Source organism: Astyanax mexicanus, chromosome 15 (genome assembly GCF_023375975.1).
Source record: "Astyanax mexicanus isolate ESR-SI-001 chromosome 15, AstMex3_surface, whole genome shotgun sequence".
Taxonomy (NCBI): domain Eukaryota; kingdom Metazoa; phylum Chordata; class Actinopteri; order Characiformes; family Acestrorhamphidae; genus Astyanax; species Astyanax mexicanus.
The window spans coordinates 590987-606014 of record NC_064422.1 but is presented as its reverse complement, the minus strand read 5'-3'; the positions used below and the strand labels follow the sequence as shown (position 1 = coordinate 606014).

The following is a 15028-nucleotide window of genomic DNA, read 5'->3' as shown; positions in this document are numbered from 1 at the left end:
CTTCAGGGGCTTTTCGGCCGCGGCGGCGTCATTAATTCATTCCCCCAAATTACTTATTCAATAAGCGGGAACAGGGGTCCTGTGTAAAGCCTGTGGATTTATACAGCCCACCGCAGGCGAGGGGCCAAATTACTCTTATATAGAGAAAGAGCGAGAGAATAAGAGAGCGAGAGAACAAGAGAGGAGAAATAAATATTGATATGTGATCACTGCTGGAGCTACGGCCCGAGGGCAGCGGCTGCGGGCTGGTTTGAGCTTCAGTCGTAGGCGTTTCTTCAGACGTCAATACGAGCGCAGTCGTTTTAAATGGGAACATTTCTGACTTTTGAACAGAATGACCACAACACCGATATTAGCCGACAACAAGCCGAGTAAATTAAAATCTAATGCTTTTAGAATCAATACCATCTACGAGCCATAAAATGAAAGATGTTTTAACATGTAAATAGTGTAGATGACTGTATATAACGCTAACAATACACCAGAAAGCTAAAAACGACTCTAAAAAAGTCTGACACTTTCACATCTAAAGACTGTTCTGTCCTCTGCTGAATTCTTTTTTACTAAAGGCCCAGAAAATGTAAAGCATAATTTTCTAAGCATGCTTAGATAACCATACTTGGAACCATTTATTGGGAGGGTTAATTGACAGGAGGATCTGCAGATTGGCTTGCTTTGGGGTCATGCTAACACTGTAGTAGTGATGTGGAATGAAATGTGTTACTTTATTTCGCATTTGGTTTTCATGCTAACCTGCTAACTGTGAAATCAGGATGGAAATTAAACTTTTTGTCTTGTGTGAAAATTTTGTCCTTTATTGACCTCTTTTCTACTGAAGGCCCAGAAACTTCAGAGCGTAGTTTTCTCAGCACAGTTAGTGAAGCGTACTTGGATCCATGGAACCATTAATTAAGAGAGATTAATGATTGGTTGCCAGTGGTCATGCTTACACTGTAGTAGTGGTGTGAAATGAAAGCAGTAGCTGGCTTGCCAACGCTGCAGTAGCCATGTAAGACAAAATATTTAACCAGCAGCAAAAAAAAAAGAAAAAAGTTCTTAATTTTGTATTTGGTTTTCATGCTAACCTGCTAATTCTATGAAATCAGGACGGAAATTAGACTTTTGTCTTATGTAAAAATACTCTTTTGCCCTTTATTAACCTCTTTTCTACTGAAGGCCCAGAAACTTCAGAGCAGGGTTTTATTACCACAGTTAGCGATGCTTACTTGGGGCCATGGAACCATTCATTGGGAGGGATTAACAATTGGTTGCCAGGGGTCATGCTAACACTGTAGTACTGATGTGGAATGAAACCAGTAGCTGGTCTGCTAACGCTACAGTAGCCATGTGAGACAAGACATTTAACGTGCATTATATGTGAAAATACAGTACTCTTTTACCCTTTATCGACCTCTTTTCTACTAAAGACTGTTCTGTCCTCTGCTGAAATCTTTTTTGCTGAAGGTACAGAAACATTTGAGAATAATTTTCTCAGCATGCTTACATAACCATGCTTAGAACCATTGATTAGGAGGGTTTATTGACATGAGGATCTGCTGATTGGCTTGCTTAGGGGCCATGCTAACTCTGTAGTAGTGATGTGGAAAGAAACCAGTTGCTGGCTTGCAAATGATGCAGTACCAAAAAAAAAATGTGCAAAAAAAACTTCTCAGTACTTTAGCGTGAATTGGTTTGTATTGCACTTTGTAGTAGTGTTTTTTGCTAGCATGTACATCAACATTTACAAAGCTTTGACATAGTGACAAAAATTTAACATAGTGACATAATGAATCATTCTCGACTTCAACCAAGATAACTTTGTTCGAAACATATCCTCACCACAGGTTTAATAAAGAGAGATTAGGCTCAAACTAAACTCTAAAGATTGATTTATTGGCTAAGTCTTGACATCTTGGAGAAATGAGTTGTTGTTCTATTATTTTTAACTTAAAAGTTGGATAAAATCATAGTTGTGTAGATCTTAATTTAAACACCCAAAAATAAAAGTTAGAAATGGCTAAACCCCACTATGAATTTTAACTTGGAGGGAGAAGAGAAAACATTGCAAACTGAAAATATTCATTTTGATTATGGAATTTCTTGTAGACATGAAAATTTGAATTAAAGTCAATTTTTCAAGATTTTCAAGTTTATAACGAAAATGATAACAAAGATAGTTGTGCCTCCAGATTAGAGCGAGGTTCAGATACATTTTATGCCTAAACATGTAAATTAGGATTTTTGGAACTGTATACTTGTGTTTAAATTAGCATCCCATTTAGCAATAGGCATCAGAATAGATTTGTCCCTCAAAATCAGATATTTTATTAAATCTTCTAACCAGTTTTAGGTGTAAGAATTGTATAGATCTTAATTGAAAAGCTCAAAAATAATACTTCAGATTAAGAATGGCTAAACCCCGCAGTGGATTTGAATACTGTAGAGATTTTAGGAATATTTCAGATTTCTTGATGTTCCATATGAATTTTTTGAATAACTTTTGAAAGTTTTGTGGAGGAAGACAAAGAGTAATCATTGTAAACAGAAAATTGATGTGGGAAAATATTCATTTTAATTACGGAAGTTCTTGCAGACATTTGAATTTGTCTACATCTTTGTTAAGTTTATTTTTTACACATTTGCCAAGAGACATCTGAATAGATTTGTTTCTTTTTCCTTATATATCCATTATTTTTCAACTATAGAGAAAAAATCCAAGATGAAGTAACATTAATCCTGATAAGTTTACGAAAACGTATTCGCCTGCAGACAGCATAGACGTTAGCATGTTAGTCACATTTATTTAAAGGGCGGTGGGAGCTGGTGATTGGTTGGAAAATGAAGTGATGAATGATGTTTGGAACTGTATACTTTGGTACTTTGGGTATGGTTTAAATTGCCACCACATTTAGCACTGGACATCAGAAAAGATTTGTTCCACAAAATCAGTTAGTTTTATGGAATCTTCTCACACTGTTTTTTTGTTATTTGTAAGATCTTGTAAGTCTATTTTTGAGCTCAACGCTGAGTTTTCTTGCATATTTGAAGTGAAGCAGGAGCAGAGTGTCACTGATGATGAATGAAGCTTAAGTTTACAAACGAGCGTGACGGCCTGCTCTCTCCCCAAAGTGCCTCTCGGATTAAAGGAATCAGATGCTGGCTGTAAGCCGGAGCAAAAGCAGCGAGAGGAACTATTGCTTTCCTGGTCACATGTAATTTATAGCCTTCCATTTGCATCGTTTGCCATGTGGCTAATCCAGAACTTTTTATTCCTGAGTTCGGATCAATAAAACCTCATCCACACCTGCTCTGGGGTTTTCCTCACAAAGAGAGAGAGAGAGGGAGAGAGAGAGAGAGAGAGAGGGAGAGAGAGAGAGAGAGAGAGAGGAGAGAGAGGGGAGAGAGAGAGAGAGAGAGAGAGAGAGAGGAGAGAGAGAGAGAGAGAGAGAGAGAGAGAGAGAGAGGGGAGAGAGAGAGAGAGAGAGAGAGAGAGAGAGCAAGAGAGGGAGAGAGAGAGGAGAGGAGAGAGAGAGAGAGAGAGAGAGGGAGAGAGAGAGAGAGAGATAGAGAGAGAGAGAGAGGGAGAGAGAGAGAGAGAGGGAGAGAGAGAGAGAGAGAGAGAGGGAGAGAGAGAGAGAGAGATAGAGAGAGAGAGAGAGAGAGAGAGAGAGAGGAGAGAGAGAGAGAGGAGAGAGAGAGAGGAGAGGGAGAGAGAGAGAGAGAGAGATAGGAGAGAGAGAGAGACGAGAGAGAGAGAGAGCGAGAGAGAGAGAGAGAGGGAGAGAGGGAGGGAGAGCATGATTAGCGCAGGGCAGGTAAGGATGGCGTAGTCGATCATTGAGGTGAATTGATGTGATTTCATGCTTTGTTTGCAGGATCACTCAGAGCAAAAGTGCAGCTGGAGCTTTTCTGGCTCTCTGCCTTCATTTCTAACTCCACTAAAACTGCACTCGCCTCGCACGCCCGGCTCACCGCTTCACCTACCGGGCCCTGATAAAGTGTATCACAGATACGCACTGGGTTGGGACTGAACGCGCTCTACAGCTACAGTTTGTGTGTATATATATATATATATATAACCCACTCTGTGTTCACTCTGCAGGATTATCCGGACCAAGGTTCAGCAGCCCGTATCACCCTTCTCACTGACGGAACATCCCTCTCAACACCTGGACACACTATAGGTGAGCTCACCCTCGTACTGCTCTCTCACATCTGCACTACTGCACTCACCACAGGGTCGTCCGTTTTAAGATACAGTTACGGAATAGTCCTAAAATTGCAAAAAAACATAAAAAACCCGAAAGGAGCAGGGACCTTGAATTGAATTTGAGTTGAAACCTTTAATAACCTTTAAAAAATGTGTTAAGTGTCTAAAATTTGAATCAGAATCAAAAATCAGTTTTATTTAAGAACAGTTCTTACATACTCATAGATTTAGACTCCGGTAATTTGACTTTAACTCTCTATAAATTTAGCTGATAGACATGTAGTATAGTATATACAATCAGTAGACAAGAGGGTACATAAAGAAAAGCCAACATAAAATGACACGTATAATGCAAACGCAATACTGCAAATGTAGTGTGCCTGATGCATAATGAAATATTAAAATATATATGTAATGTGTAGGTGAAATGGGTGAACATCCAAAGCAGGGATACCCCAAATAAACGCAGTAAAGAAGAGTGATGGCCATGGGGAAAAAGCTATTCTTATCTTTGTATTTTTGGGCTCAAGGATCTATAGTTGAAACCTGTGTATACTATTGCATACTAAAATATGCAATATATATATATATATATATATATATATATATATATATATATATATATATATATATATATATATATATATATATATATACTATATAATGCTAAGTTTAAAGTTACAATGATGATGCCTCGCTGGAATTTGAACTTTTTTCTTCTCAGTCTTGAATAGCAGCAGTTAGACTGTAGGGCCACTCGAGATTACTTCTAAAATTACGCTTAGAAAAAAAAAAAACTCAAGCTGAAGGAACAGATGAAGGTTTCATAAAATGAAAATATCCCTTTGTTACTGCTATGTGTAATAAAACCACCTACAAAGACATTTATTTATTCAAGTCCTAAAAATGATTTGTAGAAGTCCAAGCTGAGAAATCAGACTTAATCTGTGTCTAAACAATTCCCTCCTAGAACATTTTAAAAATTAGGATACTGCAAAGGATTCATTTGGTGGTACCATAGACAAACTACTTTTGTCTTCATAAACACAAAGTAAAATGTTTCTAATAATTACCTTTAAATAAATTGAAATGTTCCAACAGTTATTTAAAATGTTATGCATGCTGTCTTTATTTCATCAGAATTAAGTATATACAGCTCTGAAAAAAAGAGACCACCTAAAAATGATGAGTTTCTTTGAATTTACCAAATTGAAAACCTCTGAAATATAATAAAGAGGAAGATGGATGATCACAAGCCATCAAACCAAGATAAACTGCTTGAATTTCTGCACCAGGAGTGGCATAAAGTTATCCAAAAGCAGTGTGTAAGACTGGTGGAGGAGAACATGATGCCAAGATGCATGAAAACTGCTCTAAATGACATTTTTATTTGGAATTTGAGAGAAATGTTGTCTGTAGTTTATAGAATAAAACAACAATGTTCATTTTACTCAAACATAAACCTATAAATAGTAAAATCAGATTCAGTAACTGAAGTGGTCTCTTCAATTTTTTTTCCAGAGCGGTACATGAATAGGTTTTTAAATGAACTGTTATATAAGTATGAGAGTTCTTTCTTTACACTGTAGCAGAATTCTATAATACATGTATTAATAGAAATAATAAAAACATTGACTTCTATTGAGAGTCAAGAAGGTTTACTTTCAAACATGTCCTCTCCATTGAAGTCAGTTTAAGAAGAAACAACATTCATAATATTGATCATATGTAAAGTTTTTTAGAATAACTGTTGGTCTTTCTCTGGACAGTACCCAGCACAGCGTCCCCTCCGGTCTCCAGTGGATCCAGTGACCCTGTGGGCTCCTATTCCATTAACGGCATTCTGGGCATCCCTCGTTCCAATGGAGAAAAGAGGAAAAGAGAAGATGGTAAGCCTGCGGGTTTTCTCTTCTGTGTCTTCTTTGTTTTTTTTTGAAGAAAGGTTCAGAGCTGCAGTGGGACTTTAATTGGAAGTTGAGGAACTGCTGGTATTGACTCATGGTTTTCCTGTTTTTATTGATTAATATTTAATATTTAATCTTGCATTGTTCTAAAGCTACACCTGTAGGTTCTCAGATGGTGCATGTTTTATTATAGACAGTAATAACACTGTAATGTTACCTAATAGGAACCTCGTGTTAGTGTTATCACACTGGCTGTGTTTCTATTGGTCTAAACGTATGAGGAAGAGTGACGTAATGCCGTGTTGTGGTCCTGACGCCGTGACCTGGTGTTCCTGCGGTTAATCCACTCTGCTGTGATTAAGAGCTCCTCAGTAATTACGTGTCACACTGATGCAGCCAACTAGCTAACTCAGAGGAAGAGCAGCGGCGGTGGAGGAGCTTCTGTATATTATGGGGTTTATTCTGAAAATGAAATGCTTCATCTCAAAGCACTACTGATTACTGTGAGGGCTTTTCAGAATCTGGAGCTGTGGGTTTAGAGCCTTTAAATCAGTTTTAAAGATTTACGCCATAATTCACTTTATAATCTAATGAATAAAATATGGAGCATAAAAGCTGACATAAATATTTGAATTAAATATTATGTTTTTAATATTAAATATTAAATTCGAATTTTAACTGTGTTTTTTCAGGTTGTGAGGTGATGAAATGTGCTATTAACTTGCTAATGATTTTCAGATTGTAATTCTTTAGGTTTTATTTATTTATTAGATTTTTTTTTATGTGATTAAAAGATATGTAAAATCTACTACATATTTTTAAATATATACATCTGAAATAGGTTAATTTTGTTTAAACCTAAAAAATCTTTTCATTATTTTGGAGAGTAAAATTATTTTAAAATGCATGTTAAACAGCAAATTTTACTGCCACTGTCATGTTATGTACAGAATGGCAGACACGTGCAGATACTGATAAAATCAAAATGTGTTTATTATAAGAATAAACAGATGTAATCAGAGTCGATACAGAGAAATGGGTGATCACCAGTAAACAGAGTAATGAAGGCAAAACCATACCAGAAACGATAACCAGTCCAGAGTTCATACACGAGCAATCCAGTATCAGAGGTAATCCAAGAGGCAGTGGTGAAAACACAGTCCAAGTCATACACAAACAATCCAGTATCAGAGGCAAAGGCAATAATCGGCGTCGAGAAAACAAAAGCAAGGTCATACACAAGATAAACAGAGACAAGAGATATAGAACGCTTTGTAAAGAGGAGAACCTACAATACGCGGCGTGGTAGTCTGTTTGGCTTGCACCTTTATAGTGCCAGTAATCAGTATTCGGAACTTCCTGGAGGAAGCAGGTGAGGTGTCACGTGATCAGGTGAGTGCGTGATGTCAGCAGGTGGTGCATTCTGGGTAGTGTAGTTGTTGACCTGAGAACCTCCGTTAGAGCTTGGTGTGGAAGGGACAGAGGAGCTAACAGCACCAGACGTGACAGCCACCCAAGTTCCAAAAATGTATTTTATTTTGCCAATGCAATTAAATGTTTATATTGTATCAAATGTCAACTAAACTACCTTCAAATATACAAAATACAGCTTAAAATACTCATGTCAACATAAGCTCCATAAGGAACATAATGACTAGATTAAGCTGATGCATAAACAACTGTTAAATTAATTCATTCATTGCCAATATTAAGGTAATTATAGCTAAATTATTATTAATATGCAAGAATTTGTATTTCTCATTTTTGGACCCCTACAGTCAAGAAGTCAAATTAGTTCTGTGAGCCATTCCCAAAGAGTACGCTTTACACATACATTTCTGGACAAGTGAAAGAGATGCTATTATTGCCTCTCTATTACTCACCCTATCAACATGACTCTAAAACTCTTAAAGTTGAATGATTTCAGAAAGGTTTTTTTGAGTTAGCTTCCACAAGTCCACTAGTTCTTGCTAGGATTTGAACTGATGGTCTCCTCACTCTTGAAGAGCAGAAGCTAGACTTGTGCACTAGTGCACTATAGGACACTGTGACACAGCCTAAGCTTTTGTTTTTTAATAGTTTAAGTAGTTAAAAGCAGTACTTTTATACTTTTACTTGAGTAAAAAGCTTGAGTTAATACTTCAACTTCTACCTGACTAATGAGGGTCAATACTTTTCACACATTTTCTTTTACACACACACACACACACACACAGAAATGTGTACACGACCTCACAGCTTTGTGGAGTCGAGTGGAGTGACTGTCTAACTGCTGCTTGTTAGGAAACTCATTTGATAAGGAGAACATATCGTCGCTGTCCAATGAAAAACAAGTATCTCCATTTTTGATGATTTTTAGTTTACACACAAACACTCCTTTACACTGTGTCACAATTCTTTGATAAACAGACTAATAGAAATATTTCTAAATGACCTGAAATAAACTGTTTTACATTGACTTCCATTGAAAGTTTAAAAGGTTTTATTTCTCTCCTGTAAAGTTGCGGTTTTGGAGATACATGTTTTTCACTGGACAGGATAGGAAGCAATAGGAAGAGCTGATGTGTTTCCATGTGATAAAGGGAGGTTATAACCAGCAGGTGGGAGATGGGAATAAGCAGTAGCACAATATTTAATCAGTTTTAGATGCAGTTAAATTATTAATGTTTTTGTATGAATTTTTCCAGTCGATTTAAGAGTTAATTGAAAAATACTCTGTAATCAACATTTTTTAACCAATCTGGGTGGAGCATGGATTGGCCAGTGCTTGTATGATGTTATTTCCATCTAGTTTGAGGATCTCATTTATGCAGGGTTCCATCAGCGTGGCATACAGCTCAGAGTAAGGAGGGGGTAAATGTACAGGGGGTAAATGGCTTACTGTATGGAGCCCATAGCAGCTAAATCACCCCGCAGAAAAGGACAGGGCCCAGTGTGAAGCTGATACACACGACAAATGCACTTAGCCGGCGTATGGCACAAAGCTCTGGGTAAGGGGGTCATTCTGCTGCTTAGAGAATCAGTCACCATGGGTTATTTCCATTTGTTCTGTCTCAGTTGGGCACGGCAAGGGCACAGCACCACATTATAGCTGAACCACGAAAATGATGGGAGCTGGGAGACTGGAGATTTGTGTGTGTGTGAGTGTGTGTGTGTGTGGTCCGCGCTCTCCAAGATGACTGACTGTTTCAGGGGTTTTCCTCCCTCTGAAATGACCCTCCTGATGGGAGGCTATTTTGGTGATTTAAGCGTCGGAACTGGAGAGATGCAGGGGCGGAGGAAGGAAAGAGGGATGGGAGGATGGAGGAGGAAGGGAGGACGGACGGACGGGAGGTCCGGGGGGTTTTATGCACTCTTACATCAACGGATGTGACACAACACGCGTAAGCACACACACACACACACACACACACACAGACGGCACGTACAATAAGTAAATAAGCAAATAAATAAGGTGTGTTTTTCTCTTGACCAGGGGAACGTCTCTCACACAAACACCAATAAAAGCATTCAATCAATCACTTACTCAACCACTCAAGCATGTACACACACTCCCCGAGCACAGGGGCAGAGGCAGCACTGTAGAACTACAGCACTCTGCATCCTGTAGTAGAAACTAAAACAATGTAAAAAATATATTTATTTATTTCAATTTAAAGGATGCAATCACTGATTATAGGCTGTTTTCAACTTAGGCTACTCAGCATTTTTAACAATACATATAAAATAGTGAATTATTTGCAATCGTAACTAATTAAAAATGGTCCACTAATTTAATATTCCCTCCGTAATTTGTTTATTGTTTACTCCCGTCTAAAGCTTAGAAACCTCCACTCTATCACATGGAAAAGGAGAGGACTGTTATGGTGAATTTACTCAGACTTGTGCCTGCATATAGTATACTTTCAAATCTCCAGACCGGCTCTATGGTCTAACTGCTGTTCTGCATGAGTGAGGACCTCTGTGATTTAATTCCCATCCGGATAGACCATGTAGGTGTTTTTCTCAGACGTCCTCTGAGAAAATTACAGGCTGAATTATCTACTGTTTTTCACTGAACTCCGTGGTCCTCTGGTAATTTTACTCCCGTCTGGACGCACATCTCTGAGTGTTTTGTCTCCTCGCGTTTAATACAATAGCTATTTATCCACTGCCACACACTGTAATTACACTCTAGGCAGCGAGTGCTACTAACATTATGTCATGTGACCGAGAAAGACACAAAACTTACTGGTTCTCCTGTTGTTTTAATTGCAGTCAAGTCCAGTAGAAGTGTAAATATTTTTCACCAGCGTCCCCCTGAGAAATTAATCCCGTCTGGATAGGGCTTTAGGAGCACAAAAGACGCATTATTTTCATTACATCAAGTACCTACATTTCCCTCATCTACTGCCTTGCTACAGACAGTAGCTACAGATCCCTCCGTCAGACAAAGTCTGCTGGCTGAACATTTGAATCATGTTTCACAGGTAGAAGAATAAATCATAGAGTTAGAAGTCTACAAAAAGCTCACTTAAAAGCACTTAGTGTTCTTTAGGGAAACAAATAATTGTTCTTTAGCAACAGAGAATTTTAGAGCATTTACCATACACCCTAACTCAAAAAGAGAACCTTTTTGTGTTTGGTTAGGCCTACAAATGCCCCCACTCTATCACATAGAAGAGGAGAGGCCTATTATGGTGAATTTACTCAGACTTGTGCCTGTATATAGTGTAATTTCACATCTCCAGACCGGCCCTATGGTCTAACTGCTTTTCTTAACGAGTGAGGACATCATCAGTCTAAATCCCAACAAGAACTCCACTCCACTCTGCTCCACTGTAAAAAAAAATAATCTAACCTGCAAATTGGAGTAAAAAAAGGGTAAAAGGGGGTTGGCTGACTAAACATAATATAACATAATTGAATCACTGTTGCTTGTTTACTGATTGTACTCATTTAACGTCATGTGACTATACAAATTTCCCTGAATTTAATTCTGATAAGATATTGAAAACATGAATGTTTTATATTGTTGGTGGCATATACTACAGGATTTCGCTTGTAGTGGGAGGAGTTTTGATTGTTGAAGGTGTCTTGAAGAGATGGATGTAATCAGATTTGTTTCTGGTTTAAATGTATCTTGGGTAATTCTGGATATTTTATGCTTAATATTTCATCGTGAACTGTGAATGGTTAATTGACTGTAGCATACATTTCTTTACAGTGCAAATTAGTTTCACTGGATTTGTTTCTGACCACATGATGTTGTTGCAATTTTTTGGACTGTGAAAACAATGCAAGTGCCAATGCAAGTGCAGGCAAAGCAGGCCTTATCTCCCTTATCTGCTGACTTGTCACGGAGAGTAGGTAGAGATCCCTCCATCAGACGAAGTCTACTGGCTAATCCTTTTATGTAAGGTCTGGATGGCTCTTTAACTGATCTAGTTGATGGGGCTCCGGGGAAGTGTCTTATTGTGCAGTCACAATAAGGGAGCCATACAATCATGGAAGCATATTATTTCTGACAAATGAAAGCAAAAACATTAGAAAGGGGCAAATACTTGTAGGTACCCTGTGCAGGGCCCTATAATGTTCTAAAATCTACTGATAAAATGCTGATGTAGTACTGCTGTGTGCTGCGCTGTAACTGCACAGACTGGAAAGAAGAAATCAGCTCTTAGAAATGCTTTACACCCTCAAACGTGATGTAGAGTCCCAGCTTTCCTCGCCTATTTCACTACAGCAAGGTGTCAGCAGTATAAGGACACACCGCAGCACATAAGTAAGGGCTGTTTCGAAGTGAAAGGGGGGGATGTGGTGGTGGTGGTGGAGGGGGGATTCTGAGCGGTACTCAGAGAAAACCCTGGTGAGGGTTAAGAGCCACTGTGTCAGCTACAACATAATAGATGGTCTTAGCAGTGACGGGGGTTTGTTTTCAGCCTGCGCTGTGGCGACACGCCAGCCAGGGCCATCAGCTGCTGCTGCTGCAGCCCCTACAGTACGGCTGGATCAGCAGCCGGCCCCCATGCAGCTCCCCTTACACACTGCGCGGGAGATAATGCGGCGTGACACGCGTTATGTACACCACATCTCCACCAGGGACGGCCACAGGGACACAGGTGTCACCTCAGCTATTAATCTGCCACTGCCACTGTATTACTGCAAATTAAAACCAGAGCGAGAGAGAGAGAGAGAGAGAGAGAGAGAGAGAGAGAGAATGAGTGAGAGAGAGACTCTACTTCTGGCTACGGCACCCATGACTGTCCGAGCAGCGAGGTGGAAGTGACATTTAAGGGAATTTGCAATTCCGCCGAGAAAAGCAATTACCTCACAAATTAACATCTACCATCCATATTGCCCCCCACCGACCCCCCCACCAGTACCTCACATCAGAGCCATTACTTTAGCCCTGTCTCATACACTCGGGCTATTAAAGAGATGAAAGATCACACCGGTCACCCTCATGCATGGTCCAGCACTGGACTGCAGCCCTAAACGCTGCTCTCATGCTCTGAAACTGCTTCTGTACAGACCCGACAAGCCTAAGGCCTTTATTCACTGCAGAGAACAGATAGATACAGCCGTAATGAATCATTGGGAGTCATTCATTAATTCTACTACTGAATCAAATTAATTGTTTTACATTCATTTGTTATGATCCCCCTTTTATCATTTCCAAGCTTCTCTGTAAGTGTACCACAAGTAAAAGCATGGATTTGGACCTTAGCATCATAAGTATGGGGGCTTTAAAGGCTTTTAAACTCTTTTTTTTTACACAAACTAATGGGCTCTGTCACTTTTAGGCAAACAAACTGTTAATGGAAATGCCCAATGTTTACGCTAAGTGTAGTGTTAGCTTATCCAGACCTGCTAAATTTCTTAGGGGGTCCTGGGGTAATTTTCTCTTTTATGAGGGAGTCCTCTGTGATTTTATTCCCATCCGGATTGACCATGGGCGTGTTTTTCTCAGATGTCCTCTGAAACTAATTACTGGATGAATTATCTACTGTTTTTCACTGAACTTAGTTTCGCTTAACTAAAGTTAGTCCCGTGTGGATCCACATCTCTTTAATAAAATAGGTATTTATCCACTGCCACATAATGTAATTACACGTTGGGCGCATGTTTCCACGAAGATCCACAGATGGAAGAGCTACTGAATGCAATGTCATGTGACCGAGAAAGCCAATAACCTCACTGGTCCTACTATTTTTTCAATTGCAGTCTGGATGCAAGAGTTTTATCACTGAGTAGAAGTGTGAAATATTTTTCACAGACGTCCCCCTGATAAACTAATCACGTCTGGATAGTACATCAAGTACTTAAATTTCCCTCATCTGATGCCTTGTCACATACAAAGGTCCAGATCCCTTCCTCAGACGAAGTCTAGTGGCTGAACATTTGAATCATGTTCCACATGTAAGAGAATAGAATGTAGAGTTAGAAGTCTACAAAAAGCTTAATTGAAAGCACTTAATGTTCTTTAGGGAACAAAACAATTGTTCTTTAGCAACGTTTCAGAGCATTCACTATACAACCTTACTCAAAAAAAGAAGCTTGGCGTGTTTAGTTAGGTCTACAAATGTCTGTCAACAATTTAAATAATCAAATAATAGTCCTACACCATTAATAGGGTCCTTCAAGGTTCTTAAACATACTTTACTTTCCAAAGAATTATGTGAATGCTTAAAAGGGACATATTATACCTCTTTTCACACAAGTTGGAATGGGTCTATGGGATATACAAATTCTTAGTACTAAATCACTCTCACATAAAGAGATAAAGAGCTATTTGGGCAAAATGAGCTATTTTAAGGGCTCTATCACTTTTATGCAAATAAGCTGTTGCTGACCATGCCCAATGTTTACTTTAAGCGATTACCACATGTTAGTGTAAGCTTGTGCTAAATGGTCAATCACAAACAAGCTAGTTCATACTTAACTGCAATAAAAGCATTAAACTCATTATTTGAAAGTATGAACATCTCATGGAGAGTAGGTACAGATCCCTCAGTCAGACGAAGTCTACTGGCTAAACCAAAATGGTTGTCGCCATTGTTACATGCATTAAAATCCCTCAAACTCTTTCCATCTCTTTACTTTGAGGCATGTTCTTTTTTTCAATTCTTTTTTTTCCATTCAATTCTGCCGCATTTTTCCTATCGCAATCTTTGGCCTCCTCCTATTATGATCTCTTTTCCTCTTAACCCTCCTCTCTTTCTCTCTCGGAGGGGTCGTGACCCGTGGGTGTGCATTCCGCAGTATTTCAGAGCCACTCCCGCACTCTGATAGAGTGGCCTCCCTCGTTACCTCAGCTCTAATGCCGCCCAACGTCAAAACGAATCCACTCCTCGCAGTGGCAGATCAATACGGCAGCGGCAGCAGTAGCAGGGCAGGAGGGAGTGTGGCCGGGGGGCTGGGGGTCTGGGGGGCCGGCGGCTGCTCCGAGCCCACAGCCATTCTGTCTCCAGGTGGAGGTTATTACATAAGCACTGATGGGCAAAACGCTGGCTCCATCTCTGACAGGTGTGAAGGTGTGCTGGTGTCTTGATCACATTTTGAGCAGCGCTTCACCAGAGGCTCAATTACTCTGGAGAGGCAGTGAGAGGAGATTTAGTGTAAAAATAAAGAGACGGCATTCAGGAGAATCTACTGCTCCGACTCTCTGCCATACAGAGCTAAGTGGCATACAAATTGCTGGCTGAGGGCTGGTGTTTGAATCTCTACACTCTAAACAAAGGAATTTTGTGTTTAAGTCAGATGTAAAGTGAATTTACCAGCCAAAACTAATGACAGAAATGTTTTTCAACCAACTTTTAGAGGTTCTGTTTTGATTCATCAGTCCTTTCCATTGGCCCCGGGCACCATACTGTATATATTTGCATATTGGGCATGAATCCCCCACCCTCACTTTCCACCAGTGTGTGGTCTG

At 39.4% G+C, this 15028-nt stretch overlaps 1 protein-coding gene across 1 annotated transcript in view; it reads left to right on the top strand.

Moving 5' to 3' along the window:
- Positions 1 to 15028, top strand: part of pax2b (paired box 2b) — a 60789-nt gene that overhangs the window by 12618 nt on the left and 33143 nt on the right. Inside the window, 3 exon segments of the mRNA XM_049464949.1 lie at positions 4103 to 4143; positions 4146 to 4184; positions 5980 to 6099. Coding sequence (XP_049320906.1) covers positions 4103 to 4143; positions 4146 to 4184; positions 5980 to 6099 — 200 coding nt within the window.